Source organism: Ptychodera flava, chromosome 18 (assembly GCF_041260155.1).
Source record: "Ptychodera flava strain L36383 chromosome 18, AS_Pfla_20210202, whole genome shotgun sequence".
In the NCBI taxonomy this organism is placed as follows: Eukaryota; Metazoa; Hemichordata; class Enteropneusta; family Ptychoderidae; genus Ptychodera; species Ptychodera flava.
The window spans coordinates 9497281-9521709 of NC_091945.1; the positions used below are offsets into that span (position 1 = coordinate 9497281).

The following is a 24429-nucleotide window of genomic DNA, read 5'->3' on the forward strand; positions in this document are numbered from 1 at the left end:
AATGAACTTTAGATTTTTTTTATCCTCTAAAACTCATCACATTTGCATTATATATATTTTGCTGTTTGCTAGCACTATAGTCAAAACCAGTGTCTCTTTCTATATCAAGGATCCTATTGTACCACTCCAGCATTAGATTTACCTGGGAATATTGATTTAGCATGCTGCCACTGATAAAAATTAGACATGGATTTTCTTTTACTCTTGAATATTTTGAGCTTTGTAAAACGTTATATGTCTCTCCATATGTAAAGTAGACTTCTTGACTGATTTTTCTCTGAATTGAGCCTTTCAGCGGTTGATATCTGTGGCTTTTTCATCAACCACACCCATACTTTGGGTTTGATCAGTCAACTTCTGCAGTGTTAAGAACACAAATACAACACACAGCAATCTTAAAAATATTCATGCTGATGGTTGAATCAGTGCAGGAGCTTTTGCTCAACGTTACCCCTTTCGCCACAATGGTTTGGCCCAATCCTGTTGTTTATAATGGTTGAGCATGACCTCTTCATCGGAAAACAGGGATATTTCCTGATTATTTTAATTTTGTGCTTGAAAGATTAATATTGATCAATATTTTTGAAGTTGCCTAAAAATCAAATTGAAAAAGTGTCACATGGTGCAGACTTGTCAATATTGTGTCCAGACATTTCATAATTCATAGCAGCACATGAAGGTTTTATGATTAAACTACATTGAGGATGAAAGGCAAAAGGTAAATATTCAGAAGTGATTCGTTTTCATGAAGGATAGGTTTTTGTCAAATGCTCAGTCTTCTTTTCCATTTCAACAAATTGGAGTAATTTTTTTTCAGACAAAAGCTGGAGTCTAGGTTTGATATTGCCATTGTGACATTCTTCCCATACTTGGCTGCTTCCAGCAGAAAAGATTGTCAGAAAAAGAAACTTTCATCAAATAAATTACTTTTGATTTTTTTTAGCTTTTAAAGTGAAATTTCAAAAATTTCAGCAAATTGCATGCAGATTGAAAAACAGAGGATATTTTGATTTGAATCGAATGATAAGATTTTGAATGTGTATTCTCCATTCTCCAAACTCCTTTGAAATATTCTCCATTCTCCAAACTCCTTTGAAATATTGCAATAATTTTTCAAAGATTACTTTTTTGATGAACAGAGATTTATGAACAAATTTTTGAGCCTTTCACTTCACCAGTTGATCTGAAACCTATATGTTTGAAATTTGTAAGGTTTGTTCTATCCAAAGATAATTGTTCATAAAAGTCTGTACAGAAGTCCATAACAATATTAGACTCTTTAAATCATGAATTTCATTCATGAATAGTTTTTGAAATGAAAAGTTATGGTTTTCAGATACAAGAATCTTAGAATCAGTACTGACTTGATGGGCTTGTGTGAAGAGTTTAAAAATGGCGGACAGTAGGAAGTTTCGTTTGAAGTCAGAGTGATGCCGTACAAGTGTGATAGCTAGATCAAAGAAGGCACATAAACATGAAAGAAAGTACACAGAGTTTTACAAGGAAGTGTTGACGAAGCGGTATACAACCAGCGTTGTGTTATAAAAGAACATGTGCCGCTTTTCTTTTGATATACTGTGCAGAACAATGAGTGAACACCGCACCCTTTTGTGTTGTGACAGTAGCAGTTAGTATAATACCACCTCAACTTGCATACATTGATCAATCATTGATAGGTTTTCACATGAATTCATCAAGGTGGACAGAGAAGAAAAAAAACCCTGGAATATTACTGCTTTGTTTATTCTTCGAGGACATGTAATTTTCATATATTAATGGAAGTGCTGTGAACAGAATCAGAAAAGCTGCTGAAATTTGACTGCTTTTATATCTCTCTACGGAATTTATTTCTTAATCTGTGTCCTTTTGTTTGAATTTGGTGACATTCATTTCAGCAAAGCCGTGCAGCTAATGAGTTTTACTTGAGTGTTTGAGGATAGGGTTAAATGTTTCTTTTCACCTTAAACCGTTCCTTTGACAGGGTTTGCATTTATAATTATATATTTTCATGTTGAATTACATGAAATGTCAACACTGAGAAACTATAATTCAATTTTGGTGTTGCCTTATTTTATTTAGGGAAGTAATTTTCGAGTTTTTTCCCTTGAAAGTAAGTTACTGTGCCCTGAAAATCTTAAAATCACCCAAATGTTGCTTGTTGAGAGGAAAAATCATGTTGTACAAGCGTGAAAGTGTAAAACTGTCAAGTCTCTCGCAGTCAAGAACCGTAAATTTGGGTGAAATTTTAGTAGTCCCGAAGTTCACTAATTGGAGAAGGGATGTTTGTTCGTTGTAAATTACAACGCTCCACTGCGCTGGGCTTTGGTGCCTTTCCTTGCCTGTAAATTAAGAAGTACCTGGAGCTATTGAAAGGTTTTGTTTTCTCCGACTCAGAAATTCAGTCACAGCCCATTCGATAACACAACTCAGAAGAATTGCTCAATTTTTTCTATTAAAATATTATACTTAATGTGCTGCAGTTCTATTTTTTATAATAATCCCTTGTGCATGTAGATGGTATGATATGATATCATGTAATGGGTATAAAAATCCAGGCGAAGGGCAAAGATTTCACGCCAGAATCATCAATATTACACTGTAAAATGAAATTCAATAGGAAGTAATATCTACAGTAAATAATATTCATTCACTTTTTTGATAGGTGAAAGTCTGAAATGATATCGGTCATATTCAGCAACTGATATTGATCTCAGGAATATAATTTACCAGTGGATTTTCTGTCCACAGTGTTTTATATATGCTGCATGGGTCCTGATATCGAATTGCACAATGATTCTAAGAAATTGGTTGAAGTCAACATATGCATGTACTGAAGCTGGCTTTTTTTCATGAAGGCCTTTATGTCCTTTGAAAGATAGTTATTCCGTGGTTACAATGGCGCCTAATGGGGCTAATATGGTGAAGAAGTGCAGTTAGGGTGAACATATTGAGTTTAATGGATCACCTAGGGAGTTTGTTACACAGTAGCTTGATAATAATATGGGTCTTTGACAAAAGCCAACCAGCAAGGGGTCTCCCTAAGAAGTGTGCTGTAAGTACCAAAAATGTCAACCTTTCATGTTTTCTTTCAAAGCAGTCACAGTTCAGTGAAGCTTACTGTGGTAGAGCGACTTGTTTAACATCCAATGTGAATAGCACATATCTGATTCCAAGGACAGCATCATACTTAGAGCTGTTACTGTTTTTTTTTGTATTTTCAATATCTTTCTTCAGTTTGTATTTTGTGTTCTGGTGCCTCCTCCTTCTCCAAATGTCAAAATGCCTACTTTTCGACATGTCAACACTGCTTGTCTAATAATGCTGTTTTATATTATTGTGGACAACTGAATTTTAGTTCAGACTGGCATCCATTTGTCAACAATTGTGCATCTCACACAATGCTTTTTGTTGACAAGGCTAAAATGCTCTGTATTAAACCTTTGACCAACAAAGTCTATTTTTGTCCCCTGTATAATAAAAACCCCAGTCTATGTTTCTCAGATTTTGGCCAAAATTTTGAGAAAAAACTGTAGCCAATGAAATGTGATGTCCATTAGGTCCAAAATTATTAAAAAATTACAGAAAAATTCATAAACATTGGCAAAATTTTGCACTAAAATTTTGGCGGGAGAAAATTAGAGCGCTCAAACGGTTAAAACAATACTTTTGGACAGAAGATGAATACTGATCTGATCTGTAAAGCCAAAATAATGATTATCAAATGTTACAGCTATTGCCCTTTAAATATTGGACTGAGTGCAAAGGCAAAATTTCAATATTTTTGATCAAAAAGTGAAAAAACCAACCCCTAAAATAAAAACTTTAAGTAAATCTTAGTTCTTGAACACAGGGTAAAAGAAAGCTACACTTGTGAGTTCTGTTGGCTCTGTTTCATAGTATGTCACTCATACAATACTTTAAACTTTACTCAGTTTTGCTCCTTTAACTTTTTTTTACCAGAATTATCCTAAATATTGTTTTGGCTATTTTCCATTTCTGATTCAAATTCCCTTCCATCCCAGCATCATGGTCGTAAAAAAAGACATTTAATGGAGTTGCATTATCTCATCTGGTTACCATGAACACTTTATCTATGTTCTCCACTCGGCAACCGCCCTCCATCAATAAAATTTTTGGGATTTTATGATCGCTGATTAAAACGTCAACCCTGATTAAAACATTGAGTCAGTGATTCCTGGGATGCTTTTTATCAGCTTTTTTCTCCTATCAAGGCCATTACACAGAAAGCAATGTCATTGCAAAGTGAACGTGCAGGCCATGATACGATAACCTCAGTGTTTTAAGGCCACTACACGCATTCTGATTTGGAAAAAGAACTAGGCTGCCTGTAACTTGCGATACGCTTCACAGTAGGTTGAAATTCTGTCATTAAAAGTGCAGCTCTTTTAAATATTCATTACATAACCACTGCCGAGTCTCGTTGAATTTTTATGTTCTGTCTTGGTGTTGCCAGCAGCTGCGTGTAATGAGAGAAAGTTCGCTACACTTCTTTGGCAAAGAGCAACAAGGAAGTTTAGAGTACGTATGTGTGGGGTGACGATACAAAATAACAAGTTTCCAATTATGTAGCAAATTGTCAGTGACACGTATGTTCTAATGTGTGTATGCATGGCCGTTTGATAGTTTAGCTCTCCCCAGATGTGTTTAGGTTGAGCCATCTTTCTTATTTTGGATTTTTATTGACTTACTTCCACGGAGCCAGACTGATAGTGTCAGAGTGAAATTTATGAAAGATTTCAAACAGAGAACTCAAGTCCTAAGCACTGCCCTATCAGTGGAATTGGTTGCCATGCAGATGATCCAGAGGATGTCTTCTGTGTATCGCAGTGCCTTACGCTTCATAAATCACTTCTAACACTGATTTGAGGCTGCAGTGTCATTGATTAGCGACATAAATGCCCCCTTTTTAATACTCCCTGTACGTTTCTCATAAATTATGGAGATTGATGACCTTTTAGGTCGGCGTCAGGGGCGACAAATTCTGTTTGACCTCCCTATCTCTGCTTAAGTTAGAGGAACTTTTATTTTGACATTTGGAAACTTGCTTGCCTTTATGAAAAAAAAATAAAAAAAACGGTGACATATAAAGAGAATATTTTGATCACTTTCATTTGCCAGGGCTTTCCACCCTTTCATTAAGTCACAAGGTTTCCAAAGATTGAAGTTCTCAATGCAAATATTTTTCCTGGTAGGCTTTAATGTAACGTGTGTGGTATTGCAGAAAAGATTGTAGAAAATAGCTGATTGGCAGCTATTCTCGGATGCCAACGGTTTATTTGATAAGCCTATACCCACAGTACAAAGGAGTTAGCATTATCATTGTATCTGTGAACTTCTGTTCGTTTGTATTATTTACAGAGATGTATATGTTATGGTCCTCATATTACTGAATAATGTGTCAGCATACGTGCAAGCTCATTTTTTGCATTCTAGTTCTGTTTAGGGTGACTGTCCAGTCATCCTGACTCTCTGAAAAGGTACTGGGTATAGTGGTAATGGTTTGGGACGGCGCCACCTGTGGCTGCATCCTCTCACTTTTCGTGCACATGCCTTTCCTCTGTATGGGTAGAGTGTATGGTGCGATCCAATAACAGTTGCCCAAAGCAAGATTCACACAAACTATGATTTGATGGTTTCAGTACAAGTGGCGTCATAGTTGCCACAATGCATTATGGGTACAAGTGCGGTATTATATATCTGTGATAGGCTGTAGTGTTTGGCTTCATTTAGTTTTATTGCTGTTTTATAGACTAGTACAATGACTTCCCTTGCCTCAGTCTAGCTTCTTTTTATTAGTCGGCAATAATCTGATTTTTTCTGCACTAAGCATTTGAATTCCTGCTCTTGTAAAATGGATTCTGATGCTGAACACAGACTAGGTATGGTTTGGTTTAAGGTACAGCTGGCAAAATAACTTGAAGCAATCAACTCACACATTTTTTCTATTCATGAGCATTTATGCCAGAGGCAATGAACTTCAGTGTTTTTTTTCTTTTGTATGGTTAATGTATAAAAGGGTGGAGTATAATAGGTCTACTTTTGCAACTGTGAACAACATTCAATGCTTTCACCAATCAATAAAAAATTCTTGGGGTTTGATGGGGCAAGGAAACTTGGATACATGTAAGTGAGTTGAATTTGAAAAGTTAATTTTCGTTTTTGTATATAAATTGGTTTTACCAATTATGCATGAGCTTTCTGCATTTTCTCCAGGTCAGGTTTTGAATAGAATTCTACTGTAATCTCATATCTTCTTGATGCATTTACTTAAAATATGCTTTTCTGTCCAGTGAGAATAAAATGCCCCTGGCTGGCTTCCTAAAAATGTATGAATAGTGCAACATTTCATGATGTTCATCTTCACATCAGTGAGTGGAAAAGTTCATTCTATGTACATCACAGCCTTGATGAATTAAAAATTAGGCTTTTGATGTGATGCTGCCTTGTCGGAATCAATGCTTGTGTTTAAAATTTTATGCATTATCAGAAACAGATATGATCAAAGTATTATTGGTTTCCAAAGCCAACTTCACTGTGGAAAAACTCTAAATAGGAGCTCTCACCCCAAAAAAACTGGGCAAAAAAGAATTAGCTTTAATTTTGCTCATTGCCTGCATCACCCAAGGGCAAGACTGAAAAAGATTTGGCCCACATTGTACAATTATTCAAGTCAACATAATCTCGTCTCATGGAGTCCAGTTGCTTCAACATAAACTTAGGGAGTATAGTAGTGATGGGTCCATAGCTGTGGTGTTTTCAGACGGGATTCCTGCCTTTTACGGACTGGTTTTGACTTTTACGATTTTAACCCCGCCACCACAAAGTCAAAACCAGCCCGTAAAAGGCAGGAATCCCGTCTGAAAACACCACAGCTATGGACCCACAACTAGGAGTACAGATACTCTACGTCCACAAATCAGTATAATTCTAGGGAGTCCATATACTTCTTAATAATCCCAGGGAGTCCATTTACATCTAAATACAAATCAACATAATCCTAGGGAGTCCAATTACTTCTCATAATGATTTGGCCCAGTGTTAATCAGGTACACCCACTTCAAGACCTGTGCATCATTTCTTTGTCTTTCCTTCTTTGGTCTATTCATCAACTTGTTTATCCCCATTCTCTGTAAACTGGTCGATAATCACCATTGAAAACGATTGGTTTGGGCCAAACCAAGGTGGTGAAAGGGTTACATTAGTATCCTCAAAAATGGGTTGAACACACAACAACCACCGATGATGTGTGATATTGAGCGGCTGCCCCTTCATATCTATGAATGACAACAAGGAAGAGAAGATATTATGCTGGCAGTGTTGTGGTAAGTATATCACAATGGTTAAAGGGAAATAAAGCAAGAATCGCTTTGCCGTGTCACTTTAACTGACTGATACGAGAAGAAACAAATTATTATTCTTCTGCCCATAATGTTGGTATGAGTATTTTATTATATCATACCAGTATATTGATGGCACAAATGCAGTGCTCTGATTGGTCGGGACGTGAAAAGAAATGTGGTATATTCGTGATACACCACGGTTGGCATACCACAAACTTTCAGCAAAAGCAAAAATTCTTTGTTGACGTTCCATGCCAGAATTTCAATATACTGTTATGATATAATAGCAATAAATCACACCCAGCGACAGTATACCACTCGATTTTGACCAGTTCACCTCATTGTTCTTGCTTTTACTTGTGCATATATTTAATTGCATAGACTTGAACTGGTCAAAATCTTGTGATATACTGTTGCTGGGTGTGGTTTATTGCTTAATATCAAATCTGTGCTGTGACTGATAGGTGCATGCCTACCAATCTTACAATGACGATTACAAAAAGATAGCAAGTGATTCCAAAATTTCAGTCAGTGATATGATAGCTCATTGGTGTGATTTAGAAAGCTGACCTTTGAACCTTTTGGCAAAAGACATTTCAACACAAGGGTCATGTAATGCAGTTTTTTCTTTGAAAATATGGCATGGCAATGAAAGCCACAACACTGGATAGGTGTGGAGTTGCCTTATTACAATTCAAATTGTTCTCTGAATACAAATTTTGGTTAAGGCCATAGGCTACATATAACCTTTGAACTATACTTTATTTTCAAGAATGTGGCCCTTTGTCTTCCATCATCGTAACTAACTCAATTAACTGCAAGAAATTCCATTTTGTGGAAATTCATCAAAATAAATTTGATTCCGGGCAAATGTGTGGCATTCCGAGATTTGTGTAATCCCCAAAGACTCGGAAATCATTATTTTCCATAATATATCAGACAGCTTGAAATCCCTGTAGCTGGCTCGTATCTAATCATGTCTAGGGTTGGTATTGACAAATCACGGCTGGTGTAGTGAATTTTTCAGTCAGCTGAAACGGTCCCGCCAATCCCCTGGTTGCATTCTGATTAAGCTTTCTGCTTCCCTGTCATTCAACCTGGGCCTGAACAAGAAATACAATTCCCAAACTCTCGGGTCATTCAAGTTATCTGCATTTTTGGATTTTTTTTGTGTGTGTGAAATATTACTCATACTTTGTCACATTGCCCCCATGACATAATGGTGTTGCTATCTTAATCCCCTGAGTATCCTTTAGAAAAATGTACTTTTGTGCAGTATTTCAGATTTTCTTGGCAGTCACAGGAGGCACATGCTGAAATTTTTTTTCACTTTTATTATCAGTATATATATATATATATATATATATATATATATATATATATAGAGAGAGAGAGAGAGAGAGAGAGAGAGAGAGAGAGAGAGAGAGAGAGAGAGAGAGAGAGAGATGAATTTTAATATCACTCTGAAATAAAGCAAAGGGCTGAGGTCGGTGAATTTGTGGAATTGCTCTTCTGTAATGGTTTATCACCCCGGTTGTGCGACGTACTTCTAAAATTCTGGAAGTAGTTTAGGTATATAGTCATACACACAGCAGAGTTATAAGCCCAGCTCCATTTGTAATTTATAGTAGGAAAATTTGACAGACTGTGATATTATAAGAACTTGAAGGATTATGAATGTTCAATACCATGGTCTGATGTCATTTTAACCCTTTCACCACCATGGTTTGGCCCAAACCCATTGTTATTGATGTTGATTGTGGACCAGTTTACAGGGATTTGTGGGTGATCAAGTAAATGAACAAAATTAATCAAAAATATAGAGAGAGATGCTGTAACACTTTCTGAGACACATTGTGGTTCAACTCTATTGTTCAGTCCGAGTGCTATTCATGTTGAAATGTGGCAGAAAGAATAGTAGGATAACACGCATGGCAAAAATCTCAGTCATGATTTTAGTATTTCTTGCGTACTAGGGAGGTGGGAAGCAATGAGCTATGCGGAGAGATTAGAGCGTCTGATATGACATCATTAGTGTGTTTTTCCTTCACAATGTATGTTTTAGCCGACGGCAGTTCCTAAGATTAAAACCATTTGGGAGTGTTTCTTGCAGGCATAGCCTACCTTTGTTCAAGCTATGAATTACCAGGAATATACATTTTTCAGGATCAGATGGGAAAAGAAACTTATAAAACTACTCGCGATGAAAGCAATGGATTTCACATCACAATGACCGGCAACGGACCAAAGATAACCCAATGTCCCCGATAAAAAGAAATTGCATCCCTCTTTATTCACCCATGAATTATTTTCTGCCTGGCAAAACCATTAATCTTTCAGAATGACTGATTGGCTTCCGACCAATAGGATTTTGTCAAGCTATGAAATCATACTCCGGATTCACCAAGCGGTTCTTGCAAGATAATTTAATCCCTACTGTGTTTTGGAAAGATGGCAAACACATTTATGCAATACCACAGCTTTTGTCAGGGTCATGTGTGCATGAAAAATTATGTTACTAATGTGTTTCTGTCTTTGTTCATTGAGTATAAAATTTTGATCAGAGAAAAAAATTACTGTCATTGCTGTAATATTTATTCTCAATGAACAAGGAGACTGTATTTTAAATTATTTACGTACAGCGCTTGTGTTCTGTCTCGTTAGGATTTTAAATACGTCTGCTGACTGATTTTAACCAGAAGCACGGTGTATGGTATGCAAACACATGATGACCCCACCCAAAACTTGTTGTACACACATCCTGATACATGGCAGAACTTGCAGATTAAGGAAAGCATTTCATGTCGGCAGATTCTGTGTTTCTGAATCTGAAAGTGATGTTTAAACTTCATCTAACACACTTTTTGTGGTTCTGAAATTAAATTTTTTTGTTTTCTGGTTACATGCACAATCTGAATCCAAAACTGATGTACGGATGATCAAGTATAGTATTTTGTTCACTGTACTCTGCTGTTTAGAGATGGAATTGAATAGTAAATCTCCCTTAGAGTTTACATTGCTGGTTCAGAAGGGTATTTCAACAAATGCTTCTTCCTAGTTCAGTCTAAATGCCCTGCTAAAAGACTTTCAGACATTTTGTTTGTTACAGCATATGTATTTACAGCATTGTTTCCTTTGGTAGAAATCATATGTACAACATACACCTTGGCTAGAACCTAGATTTACATTAATACGAGTAAATATTCTATTGCCAAGGTGATTTAATTTATTTTTTTATTAAACTTCAGAAAAATTACTTCAAAAAGACATGGAAGATTACAGGGGCATTTTGAACAAGCTTTCACATCTAAATTTTTGAGATGTACGTAAAATATCAAAACCTCAATGATTAGATAGAAAAAGTCACCACAAGTGTAGATAACAGACACCACTGCACAAGGAAGATATTGAACAGTTTCCATTTTACACTTACACTGATTTCTGACTTAATTCTGATAACATGTAGTACACAGGGTTCATTTTTAGCTTGAATGTCATGTTCTTCAAGGTTGTAGCATACATGTAATTGCAGTTCGCCATGGCCCAGAAAATGACACTAATACAGTATTGAAATTTGTGAGCACATTGCTGAAATGCAGAAAATTGGCCGAAAGTGACTGCTCTTTTCTGCCTGGAATAATTGCAGTCAATTGCCTTCACTTTGAAAAAAACACTGCATGCAAAATGGAATATATTCATGCAAAACGGAAAACATTAGAATGCAAAGTGGTTGTGTGATATTCAAGGGTTTTGTGCTCTGCTGTACTACACTATGCATCAGATACTTACTGAATTTCAACTTTGGAATTGGCAACAGGATTAGTTTTCTAAAGCAGGCTATGCCGTCACTTTCTCAGAATTTCCATAAGAGATTTGTTCCATTGATTTGCCCTGAAATGAATTCAGCAGCTTCCATAGCCGTACATCCACGCTGCTTTCTGTCAAATGCATAGGCAGGATTTGTTATAGCACTTCTGTAGAATGCCATTATGTAAATCCTTCACTTAAATAATGTGATTTCTATTCTGTTTTTGCTTGCTAGGCGAGCTTACATTCATACATACCGTAGACAGTGAGCCTTTAAATGTACATTTCACATGTACTTGATTGACATGTTTGTTTTAACATAACTATTGTCAGGGTGTACTGATTATAAATACAGTTCATTTACATAAGCCCATTCTAAGACAAGAGGGTAGTACCGGTACTCCCTGTTGCCTTCTATATACAGGGATGGAACTTTCCCATATATCTTGTAGACAATATATTTTTAATGTGACTGCACTCAAAAATGATCATAAAAACTAGGCAATATGCCGTTCAGCCAGCTTGAACCAAAGTAATTGTAATGCCACATGTCAAAAAGTGACAAAATGTGATTTTCACAACTTATAGCACTGAGTAACCCCCCAAAATAAAATTACAGCCTAGTTGAACCATATATTTCCATTTCAGAGCAATTCAGGGCATCCAGATCTTGCAAATCACATGCTTTCAAAGTTACCATTTTAACAGTCCTCCTCTTTAAGTGTTTATGCGAATTTCATGGAAACCAAGGCACTTCTCCACCTGTAGGAGATTGCAATATGCAAATACCTACTGAATTATTCATTTTCCCAGTCACTCAACTCCAAGCCTTAAGTTTTCTTGTTGTTGATGGTATCACCGTGACTGGTTTTGACTGTAATGAGGCCCCCCAGGACATTGTTAAATATACCAATATCACAGCCAATCAGATGAGTACAGTCACTCAGAGAATGGCCCGAGGACACTAATAAGTATGCCAATCAAATCACAACCAGTCAGATGAGCCCAGCTATTCAGCCAGGCACCCCCAGGGCATTGATAAATATGCCAGTGCAATCACAGCCAATCAGATGAGCGCAATTATTGTGTACTCAAATGTGGTAAACCATTGTAAACTTACGGGCACTCCTTGGCGACTGCTCTGGATAGCGGAAAAAAAAAATCTGTGCAAATGAGCCATGCTACTCATAGCTAGCTTCAAACCAGGGTATCATCGGCAAATTGTTGCTACTCAGGGAAAAATCCATAAAAGACATTGAGCGTAAAAGGTGTAGTGATCTGTACATGTTAGCCAGATTAGGGTCACAGGCATAATTTGCAGATGTTTTTGAACAGTTGATAGGTACGACGAAAACAACATCAGAAATAGAGTACATGTGTGCTGTCAGACAAATACTTATTACACATGAAACTTACAGTCAAACAAGAAAATTCTGTACCACATAATTTAGTAATATTACATCATTTGACCCTTTTTCTATTTACATTCACCATGGCCTTGAGGTTCCTGTTTGACCATGAAATGTACATCAGAACTCAAGGTCCATCAATCCTAGATCTTGTAGACTCTAAAACAGGGATAAAAGGTAGATTATTGTACCATAACCTTCAGTGAATTATTGAATTCCATAGATTCTCTCTGTACTGTGCAAAAAAAGAAATATGTCAAGGAATATGAGAGTGGGGGTTGATGACAACAATTCAATGCAGTCTGTTTCAAGTTTGTTCAGATACTGTGTGCAGTGCAAATATTATGCTCAGAATTGATCAAGTAAAAGCTAATTTGGAAACTGGGTAGTTCGTTAATCGACCAAAGATTCCATCAATTGATCAATCAACTGATAAAGATTATCTCTGTTCAAATTTTGATGATTGTACAACATGTTTTGTTCAAAGAGTGAATAAGTTTCAGTTGCTGTCATTGGAAGTCATCATAATCAAGTTGCATTAATTTTGACAGTGAGGGGGTGCACATAAATATTCCTGGCTTACCGGTACGTTAAGGTAGTATGCGCCTCGAAAGTGAAAGACTTAAATTATGCTCAAACTTTCCTTAAAGAATCTTTCAACCATTCTCTTCCAAAATCAAGAATAAAAATCGGGTCACCAGTCAAATTTTGGTACTAGAGAAACAAATAACCCAAGATTTACTGATATTTAAAATTCAATATGGCCGCAATCCGTGTATTAACTCTAGAGAGAAAAATAAAGTTTTGAAATTTTGAAAAACTTACACCAAGAGCTTGAAACTAAACCTCTACAAGTGGTAGATCAGAAAAGAATTGTAAAAGTTTGAAACTTTGAGAGTCCATATATACGTCCCAAGGCGTGTTCTACCTTAACTGTAATAATATCACATATCTCTATCAAGCTTTCAGAAAGCATTAACCTGTAGGAGTGTCCCAAATATGGAAAAAGAAATAAAAACTCCAAGAGCAATTGGATCAATATCAGAACAATCCCTCTGTATCCTCAGTCAAATTCTCTCCATTGAAAAGTTCAAAATTATTTTGAAGTGAACATGAATGAGAATTTAGAATCTAGTTCAAAAACAGTCAATCATTTGAACTTATTTTTGTATCACACTTTTATTGCCACAAATGTGATGTAAATCCTATATTTACAAGCAAGCAATAAAATATTATTATTAATATTATCATTAAGTAATATGATATCTTTGTCACATTTAACAGTTATGTATAATCTGACCAGTTCCCTGCAATGAGATACATTGACAGCTTCAGATAAATAATAAAAAATCTGCAAACGATAGATTTTTTTAGCTACCAGTATTAGACAGTCATCGTACAGAAACAATGCTTCTCTGTACAACTTTTTTCTTGGTTGCAAATTGGCTGTTGTGAAACTCTCAGCACCTCAGTGTTGGCTCTGTGCAGAATATGTACATTTATGTTACCCAGAATGCAAAGGGATGAAAAATGATTGAGATATTATCACAGAACTAAGAACTATTAACAGTGATGAACGCCATAAAAACTGTGATTGAGGTAAGCAAACAAATATTTGAGAAGACTATTGTGTTCATTTACTGGATATATATATATATACAATTATGAACAATATTTAGAAGTGTATATTAAGTAGCCTGACTGGAAAATGGTGAACTATAATACATCAGCTAGTGGTCAAAAGTTACTAAGTAACATAAACAATCGACAGCATTTTTGTATTTTGATGCCATCAGCAAAGGGTAACTTGACTGGAATTGGAAGCAAACAAATATTTGAGAAGATTGTTGTATTTATTTACTGGATATAGGTACAATTATGAACAATATTTAGAAAAATATATTAAGTAGCCTGACTTGCAGATGGTTGACTAAAATATATCGGATAGTGGTCACTCGTTACTCAGTGATTTAAACCGTGGACAGCTTGTATTTGTGGCCAACAGAAAAGGGGAACTTCACTTGACTGTGACATGACAAGAGTGTGAAACAGACAACCTTCAGTGTCTCAAGATGGCCGCTCCTTTCTTCTCCTTTGATTGTCTCCGTGTAGCCAGACTGGCAAGGACAACCCAGATGGTTTCAAAACAACATGTTGTCTTTCGCCTTCAGGGATCGGTTTTACTGTATTGATTGTAATTTCTGTGGTCAGGTGTTTCTAAAAGACATAATTACGACGTCTCTGTGTTTACATTATAAGATTAAATGAAAAAAAAGACTTGATTTGTCACTCTTAGTAAAATTTACTGGTTGACATGGTTTTCTTTTGTCTACTGTACGGTATCCCCAAGGAGACATCTAGTAGCAATCCTGTGTTTCTCACATCTGTAGACGTTTGCAAATCATGGTTTAACAATGTTTCACAATGGATTGACCAGTACTGTTAAATCAAAGTCTTTACAATTTACCACGGACTGATCATAAATGTCTCGGCGGGTTTATATCCGATCTGTATAATTTAAGGCAAAAATTGGCTCTTTAATGTATTTTTCGCAAAACATTCCATACACTTTGTACATCATACATATGTAAATATGTCGGAATAATGAAATTGTTGCTGTGATTTTTGAATTTGTATATAGTTTTTCTCTGTAAAAATCTCTCTTACAAATCTGTTTTCAAGCGCATCTGAATTTTTTATATATATGCTCATATGAGATATGTGCACTGATATTACCCCCGAGGTGATTGTGAACACTGTGCGTTTTAATCAAGAGAAACACACTCCTACACACAGACCAGTTGTTGTATACAAAGAAGTGAACGTGACACTTTCTTCCAGTGTAATACCCACTCTGTTTGGTTCTACTTCACCAAGTTCAGCTGATTCAATATTGGTTCACACCGAATGTGAACTTTTCAAAGATTACGTCTGACCTTGGCAATTTCCATAGGTATCATTTTTCCGAATTTACAAGTCAAAAGTATGATTTGCTGAAATTTTGGTGGAGAATATGTAACACAAAGAGTCAATAAACATTCTTATTATCATCTGCATGATAGTGTTTCACATTAGCTTGGTACTTTTGCCTAAGTTAACCGCCATGTGGACGCTTGGTGAGGGTATATTGGTCATTTTGGGGTATTTGTTAGTTTTATTGACATTTCCATCATGATATAAGAAAACACAGCAAAAAGGAACAGAATGTCATATTGTAGTGCAAATCTACATGTTCTTACAGATTGAGAAAGGAACTCAATTTTCACAATGCACAGAGGAGAAAAGCAATATGTCTGATACAATAGCTGTATGAGATGAACAAGATATCACTGAGGATTTGGTGATTATGTTCTATAAGATGCAGGGTTCTTTCAAAAGGCAATTTTGAAGGATGGCAGTGACCCTTCTGTTTTTTTGTAGCAATCTATTCTCAGTTTAATAACCATACAAATAATACATTTTCACAACAAAGGAATACACAAATTATTCATTGTTATGCAAATTGACTGCCCACCTGAATTTTCAAGCTGTGGAAAACACTAGAATACAAGATTTCATTTCTTTGATCAGCTTTTCTGAAATTCATCGATAAGAATTACGACGTGTGAATGATCAAGACAATCAAAAGAAGGTACAAAAGAAATGCAGGAAAATAGTCTTTTGATGTGATATGGTATTATATTCAACTTCTCAAATACCTTGTTTTTTTTTCATAAGATAACACAGAAGAAACAAATGTAATCCTGCAGTTCCATTTCAGAAGCAGAAAGTTCAGAGGAAAAATGATTTCAACCATGTTTTTTTCCGATTCTTTCATTACCGTTGCCATGATTACAGTAGATGGCTCTGCGGAAATTGGTTTTGAACCAGGAAGGACTCATTATCTTGTCTTGAATAGTTTTGTATTCATTGTTTAGAAAAGCTGAAAAGATTTAAGTGAAAGTGTATATATGTTTTGCATCGTGAAGTTGGTTTAGTAATTGAAATGTATATTTGTTTTAATTCCACCGATAATTACACAAGAAGATTTTTTTTCTTTCAGCCATTGTGCTTTTGTTTACCCAATCACTTGGTTTTCTTTTGAGAAAAGTAAACAAAGAGGTAATGCTGTGAAATTTGCAGAAATGATTTTGAGACTACTGTGTACATGTATAGGGTTTTTCCAATTTGGAGTTGGTGCTTTAATAACTGTGTGTTTATATAGTGTATCAATGACAAACAGTTCACATTTTGCAAGGCAGTTAAGGTGTGGAAAGTGAACAGTTTGAATCACTTTCCTGTTTGGAAAAGTCATTCATAGATACAGCACACTGAATCTTGAAGAATGAAGACAGCCCAATTATGATTGGAAAATGAACGGAGACAAATTCCAACCAAAATGATTAAACCATGCTTCAAAAACCCATTTCATTTCAGTGGATGTCACTGCCAGGAGTTTATAAAAATTTACTCTTTGACAGACATTGTGCAAAAGATTTGGGGGAAAAAAATTGTCTGAACAAAATATACCATAGTGTATGACACAAAAATCATGCCAACATTTTGAAAGAACAATTTGCAGTCATCCGTAGCATGAGTGAGAGTTGCATAAGAACCAAGCTCCAGGCTAAAAAAAATGGGGAAAAATTCCATATTGTGCGCATAATGCGTAATTGACTGAAGTTATTACGTACATGAAAATATTGCCAGACGCTGATTTAAAAGATTGCGTTACCATGAAATATTGACGATTCATGAGAAGTCAATATTACACTGCTTTATCGAAAATTCCCTTTTGACCTTTTCCTGTGTTGCTGCATATTTGCTTCTGCATAATATCATCCCCATTTCAAGTCAAGTTCAGGAAAAACATACTGGAGGATATTTGAAAGTCCATTGTTTGAAATGAGATTGGACAATTTGAACTTGATAACCATTTAAGAAATAATAAATGAAATTCAAAAAGAAAATGCACTGGAAATTGTCAGCAGTGTGCTGCGTGAACGATGTAGTTGACGGACAGCTCGTAAATTGGAAGTGAGAATGCAGCCTGTCTTCAGTTGTTCCCTTGAGTAATCTGCCTCTCATATGGTGTAAGAAGTGTAAAACTAATTTAAGCATCATATGGTGCTGTAATTACAGAGAATATGTCTTTTTATGTCTTAGTTTTAAACTAGCCAGTACATATTTATAGCTAGCTCGTAAATCACGCAAGATCAATCGGATTCAATATAGTATGAGAAAGGAGACCAGATATGATTTTGTCATTTTAGTGGTCTTCAGTTGTGTCTAGACGATGTGACATCATGATAAGCAACTTATAATCTGTTGTATTGATAGCATTTTTGGCAATTTCTGCAATTTTTATTATGGTGAAGGATAAATAAAATAAAGCAGATGATACAGGCATATTGGAAATTGCATGAGGAAAGATTGTTTTCGATAATTGTGGCTTTTGTTTTAGTTTACTGAGATTTCAAAATTGTTTTTATCACATGAAAATTATCCAGTTTGGAAAGATAAGTTTACAATTTACTTTCACTACAAAACAGCCTGTAGGTATGGTCCCATCTATGCTTGAGGTAGGAAAGTGACATCATAATATTACACAAGGTATTTGTTGTGAGGGCATTATTTCAGGGGGAAGACAACTTGTTAGGGAAGACCCTAATCAAGGTTTTAATAGGTTTGAAATATTTGCATAAATGGCATATTAATAAACCTTTAACCACAAAAATATTTTGCATCAGGTGGACAAAACCGGACTGCCATGCTTTGCATTGACATTATTATTCACGATGAAAGAGATGTAGTGATTCACTGTCACCTGTAAACAAAAGAGAGCTGTGCAGTGTCAGCGTGGACATTTGAGGTTTTAATTTAAGATTGTGTGAAATGACCAAACATGATTAGAAAAGCCTTTTTGGCAAACGTTATGGCAGGCCTTAAGTTACCGTATCCGGTTTTCTGTAGACACGGCTTAAAGTGAGACAGTCCTGCCCGCTTCATCAAAGAGAGTGCCATTTAAAGAAATCCCAAATTGAATCTGACAGCGTCTGTTGCCGAGTCTTTTGCACACTTGGTTGACTCGGCTAGCGGTGAGCTGTGGAAGAAGTTTGTACTGTGGATTGGATGTGTGCAGCTCGCAGATTAAAACGTCTTAAAAGGTAGCATCTGTAGAGCTGTGAGAACGATAGTAAATCATCCAAAGCCATTCATTCTGTTAGAAAATTCCACCTACAGTTGTTCACACCTCACTGATTTTCTTATTCTAATTCCGCACACATCCTGTGTGTATGTTTGTCAGACTAGCCTTGCTGTAATGGTACGAGGTCTAGGGCTGTTTGGCCCGAGCATGATAATGTTGTTTTTTTCTTCCAAAGAAGAAATGTAAAGATTTGGAAATTCTTGAAAACAGCAAATAGACAACTGCACAGAAATTGGTTTAACAGTGCTACATCAGAAACATCACGACAGCATGACAATAAAATTTCCGACAACCACATAGAATTTTTTCCTCTATTTGTTTGATGAACATGTAACAGTTTTAAGTTTCAGTACTCAAAAGATTTATTTTTTATTGAAGTTCTGCACGTTCTTTCTTTTCCCTGACATTTGAGACTGTGTGCATTCATCTCTCTAGTTCATTTGCCAGCATCTAAGATTAATGAATATACAGATACACTATATAATGATGACATTTAATCCCAGAGCCCATAAATATTAAAAAATATTGAATGTAATGTAGGAATCCATCATACAGTATTGTAAATGTTTCATCTCCGTCAAAATGTTATGCTCTGACAGTTCAGTTCTTTAGTGCGTTTCCAAAACGAAAAAAAAAGTTTATATTTCATGTACCACCTTGGCGTTATGAAGAGTTAATTTTTGAAATATGTGTAAATTCCTCTGTTTCACAATATCTGCCCAACGACAGACAAGCATGTGTACCCCTACAGAAACATACTTAAATTGAGTCTCTACATTGGGAATATAAAGTATACAATGAAATGTTTAAAAGAATAATGCCAAAAAACAAGTTTTAAATTATTCATCAAATATAACTCATCACTTTTCCAATCTGATTGACAAAAACTATTTTGTCAAAAGAGAATTTCTATCGGTATTTTTATCACACATTTGTCTCTTTCCTTCACATATGCAAATACTCATACAGGGTAAATTTGCATATAACAGAGCCATGTTGCTGCCATATGGTGTGACTGGATATTGCAAAACCATATTGAACATCAAATAACACCATGGATGTTGAATTACCCATACGGAGTATCAAAACAATCAGTATTGCTGTGACCATGTGGAACATCAAAGCTTGGCTGCCTTATGCCCATATTGTACACTCCAGCACAGCTGTGTTATTGACCTGATATCACAACATTGCTACCCAGCAGTGATATTGTCCAACTCAGCATGGCGGATAGGTACTTGAAACATCAAAATCTGGTCATCATGTAACTAACATATTCCGCACACTATAATATTTCCCTGTGCATATTACTTAATGCTTCACATTACAGCTAATGTAAACTCATCCAATCCATCAAACGTAAGAGAGATCTTTTTAGGGGGAAGTTGTTTTCACACGTGTGTTCAGCCATGACGGCAATTTGTATAGATGGAGTTGGATCATTTTCTTGCCTCTAATTATGCCACCTTTTTCCTTCACTGGCCATTTTGGCCCATTTCTAATGAATATATCAGAGACATTTTATGGGACTGGTTTCCTGCACGACCATTTAGATAAAAGTGCTTTTCTTCATAGCTGTGTTCAGCTTTGTGGCCGAGAAAGGTCAGTTTCCATTTCTCCTATGCATTATTAATCAGCATCAAATGCTACAATCAAAATGTTGTATGAAAATGTGAAAGTAAACTGTCAAGCAAATGTTCTGATTTTTAAAAATTTAAAAATATGGTTCTATTCCATTATTTTCTCTGCACCTGTTGGTTTATGTTGCAGCTGATTCTGAAAGTGGTTGTGAGAAATATCAAAATTACAATCGCCCGATATGCAGAATCTGAGCACAGCTTTTTGATCAGTAATGCCCAAACTAAAGTATTCCCTCTGTTTCTTGTCTGTTGTGAAAATACTCATGGACTCAATCTTGAAAATAAGTTTTACAAGCAACAGGAATCCTACATCAAAGAAGAGAAAAATTAAATTATTACATCCTTGCACACTACTTTAGATTACTTTCAGAAAGACAGAAATATTTCCAATGCTCAATTCTGCTCTACTGCTCTTACTATTTTTAATTTTCGTACTTCCCATATTTGTATGAATTTCTGTCAGTTTAGAGTTACAGTCAGTATATACTTGATTAAAGTTTCCCCAAAAGTCTGAAATATTTTCAACAGAATAAAAATAGAGTGGAGAAATAAAATGTGACAGTGATACATGAAGTACCGATCAAGTTGTGCTTGGCTCGTTCTGCCAACACTGTATGTGTAGTTGAGTTATCCTGTAAGTGAAATTCTTAAGAATTGGAGCAAAAGGTTTGGTGAAAAGTAATAGGTACACGTCAATATCACCACTTCATGTCATTCAAAGTGTGTGTCTCATTTACTTAGGTGAGTTTCAATTCTGTTTTTAATGCAGGCAGTGTACAGGCGAGGAGAAATCAGATTCTGTAGAACTGCCCTTAATTGGGGCTATTATCTACAAGAATTTGAGTTTCTCTTAGACACAATACTACAATTTGAGCATGAATGAGTTTGATGATTTCGTCTTTCAAGAGTGGAAAATGGGCAGTTTTGCAAGCGATTGGTCACACCTCACCGTGTCGGTCATTAGCATTCATTTCACCCGACCCGAATTGATATGCAAATTTGGCTGTCAGGGTGATGACACACAGATTGTTCTATTACTGGAGAGACTGCGATGAAGTCTGGAGAAATTACTCAGCATGGTTCACTTTTTCATGAAAGTGTTGTCCAAGGCGACGTGATTCATACGCAAATAATTGAAATTAGATTACCATCCTCGGAAAACTTGTCCGAAGAAAAGCATGTGTTTATGTAATGAAAGGACTTTAATTATACTGATTCAATTTGGAGACTTCCTGTATTCTCATGGCATTTGGTGTTCAGACATTCTGTAGCCTTACTTTTTGATTTTGGCGTACCGCATATCAATGCAACAATGTTTCAAAACAGATTTTGTATCTCAAACTACAAATAGCGACTCAGGATGAAATCCATTAGAGGATGTAAGCACTTCAAATGGGTGTCATCTCAGATTCATTGCTTGAAATCCTCCATTTATTCTGTGAAAGTCTTGTAATCAAATATTTTTCACTGTAATTCTCATTTCATAGGCTGTTTTCATGGACACACAACGTGATTAAATAGTGTTACCGCATAAAAAACAAATCATGACAAGTTTTGCATTTGAGTCGGAGTAATCGCTTTCCTTGGCAATGGAAGCGACGCATCCTCTAAATGATGTTTCATGATGTCAGGGTTCCTAACCTGCCCAATCTGTATGCTAATTTGCTGTGATCAGAGCTGCCATTTGGGAATTTATCAAACTCTCTGAGGCTGTGCATTGAGACCTATGAAAAGCCCACGAATCATTGCACAAACGGGACATGTCTTGAAAAATCGACAGCATTCGTTGTACTAAATGTTGCACTGTTGATGAGCATTGGTGCATTGAAACTCTTAGAAGCTACAAAACAAACGGCATTGAACTGATTTACTTAATGTGAAGACACTTCAAACTTTGTTAAAATCATGTTGTTATATTTTACAACAGTTTTAATAAAGAGATAGATTTGTATGTACATCATATGTTCCATTGAAATGTGTGAAGTCAGGAAAATGGCATTTTTGTATCTTTTTGGTGAGCAGATTGCGATTTGATTGAACACTCTTAACACAAAAAATGATAAACACACCAATATATGAGACGCTAGTTCATGATGTACAGTGATGAACTGTGTCCAGATTTTATATATATAGACTTGCATCCGCTGGGAATGAATTTTAGTTACCATGGTCAGCCATTTTGCCGTCTCTGAGATCAGTTTTGTCTCTTTCAGTTGTATGTCTACTTTCATGCTTGACCTGGATGCAAATTGCAGCTAACCCACAAAGGAATGGTAGAGTAATTGTACTCTCCAGTGCCAGCGTTGTATCGTCATGGCTGGCTACAGCTCTACATAGTGCTGTAAACACGCCTTGATCAGCCGTACACTTCATGTTTTGAATTGTCCCAATTTTACTGTTGATACGCCTTCTTAAAATTGTGTTCCTGCGTTAGTCTTTAATGGCAGTTAGCCCATTCACCCTCGATCTATAGTTGACAGATCCAACTCCACCCTGCAATGGCACAAATGGTTTCACCTAATCATGAGTTCAACTAACATGTCAAGTTAAATCACAGACAAATCTTGAAACAAGCGAACTTGGACTTTTGTCTTGAAATTTCATTGAAATATTTATCAGTGTACACAAGCACATTCAGATGGTGTGACATAGCTATGAATAACAAGTATAATCACACTTTTAGTTTGTCAGTTGTGTCTGATATGTTCACATTCTTATCTTTTGCTTTTTGTACGGTGCGTCTTGGATATGAAAATTGGCACTCCTCATGGATACGATGTTGATATGATGCGTGGCAGTTTCATAATACTTCATTGACAGCCCACTCATTAATGGGATTTGCACACAACCATAACTTATCGATAACAGTCTCTCTCGTGCTCGCAGTACAGAAGATGTCAAAATTAAGTAATTTTGCCACCAGATAAAATCTCAGTGATCAGTTCTTGCAAAGTAATTTTAGACGCTGGCTAATGTAAATGTTGAAAAGCTATCAGGGTTTTTTTTGTGAGACGTTAATCTAGAGCTGAACAAACGACAGACCTGAATGTTTACTGACTAATGGCTTGGCTGAAAGTCAATGAAGAAATATACACTTTTCTTGTCACATTCTGTCGCTTTTGATGTAGAATGTAGTTCTATGGTATATTCATCTTCAGTGGTCATGTGAGCTTTAGAAAAATGTATGTATTATCTTTTGTTGTTATTGTGCCTCATGTTGTCGAACATTGCGGAAGACTGCAGGTGAAAGCGATGCGCTGTTGGACATCATTACCATAATGGTGGCTCAGCTTGTGGCTTGGTGAAACTCAGGTCAATGCATGAAAGGATGTTATTTTTGGCTCATGCAACTCTTTCCATAAAAGGAACATAAGATGAAATGAAGGTTTTCACTAAATTCTTGCTGGATATTTTGTGACCTGTACAAACGCTTCACAATCTTGGTGCATGCCTTTTTACCATTAAGACAGAATTATTCCAGATTTTCTAGTTGTTCTCACGCGACCTCCAATGTATGTGTGAGATCTCTGCTGATCAATGCAAGAGCATTAATATAATACAATAATCTGAAGTAACAGAACACTTCTATTTGGTTCATGTTTCAGCAAAGCTCATCTCTTTACAACACATTAAAAATCATACATAAAATGAACTTTCTTGACTGACTTGAATGTGTGCTCTGGGATATGATTGAATTTTTTCCGATATAATTTAGAAGGCCGATTAAATTAATGTGGCGACGACCTAATTTGCGTGATGAATTCTCTCAGCATACAAAAAAATCTTGATTTGAGTGCTTTATAATCAACAAGTTTAATTACATTAATTTGTATGCTAAGAAACGCTTGCACCTGAGAGTGGCGTTGGCTGTGGTAATGATGTTGCTTGGCAGTGACTTCTCTCTGCTGCTTGTGATTTCGCTGGCGTTGTCCTTGAGATCGATTTGAAGCCCATGAAATTCAAGTTCTTTGTAAGGGCTGCATTTTTATTAGTCGGCAGCAGAAGAGAGATCTTTTCCACCATAA

General features: G+C 36.0%; 1 protein-coding gene across 14 annotated transcripts in view; it reads left to right on the forward strand.

Annotated features, from left to right (window-relative positions):
• LOC139116798 (CUGBP Elav-like family member 4) overlaps positions 1 to 24429 on the forward strand; it is a 119673-nt gene that overhangs the window by 19827 nt on the left and 75417 nt on the right. Inside the window, exon 1 of one of the 14 annotated variants that reach the window (XM_070679473.1) lies at positions 7099 to 7343. The exons of the other annotated variants lie outside the window; for them this stretch is intronic. Coding sequence (XP_070535574.1) covers positions 7302 to 7343 — 42 coding nt within the window. The 5' untranslated portion in view covers positions 7099 to 7301. Of the gene's footprint in view, positions 1 to 7098; positions 7344 to 24429 lie in introns of those variants that run through there. 14 annotated transcript variants of the gene reach the window in all.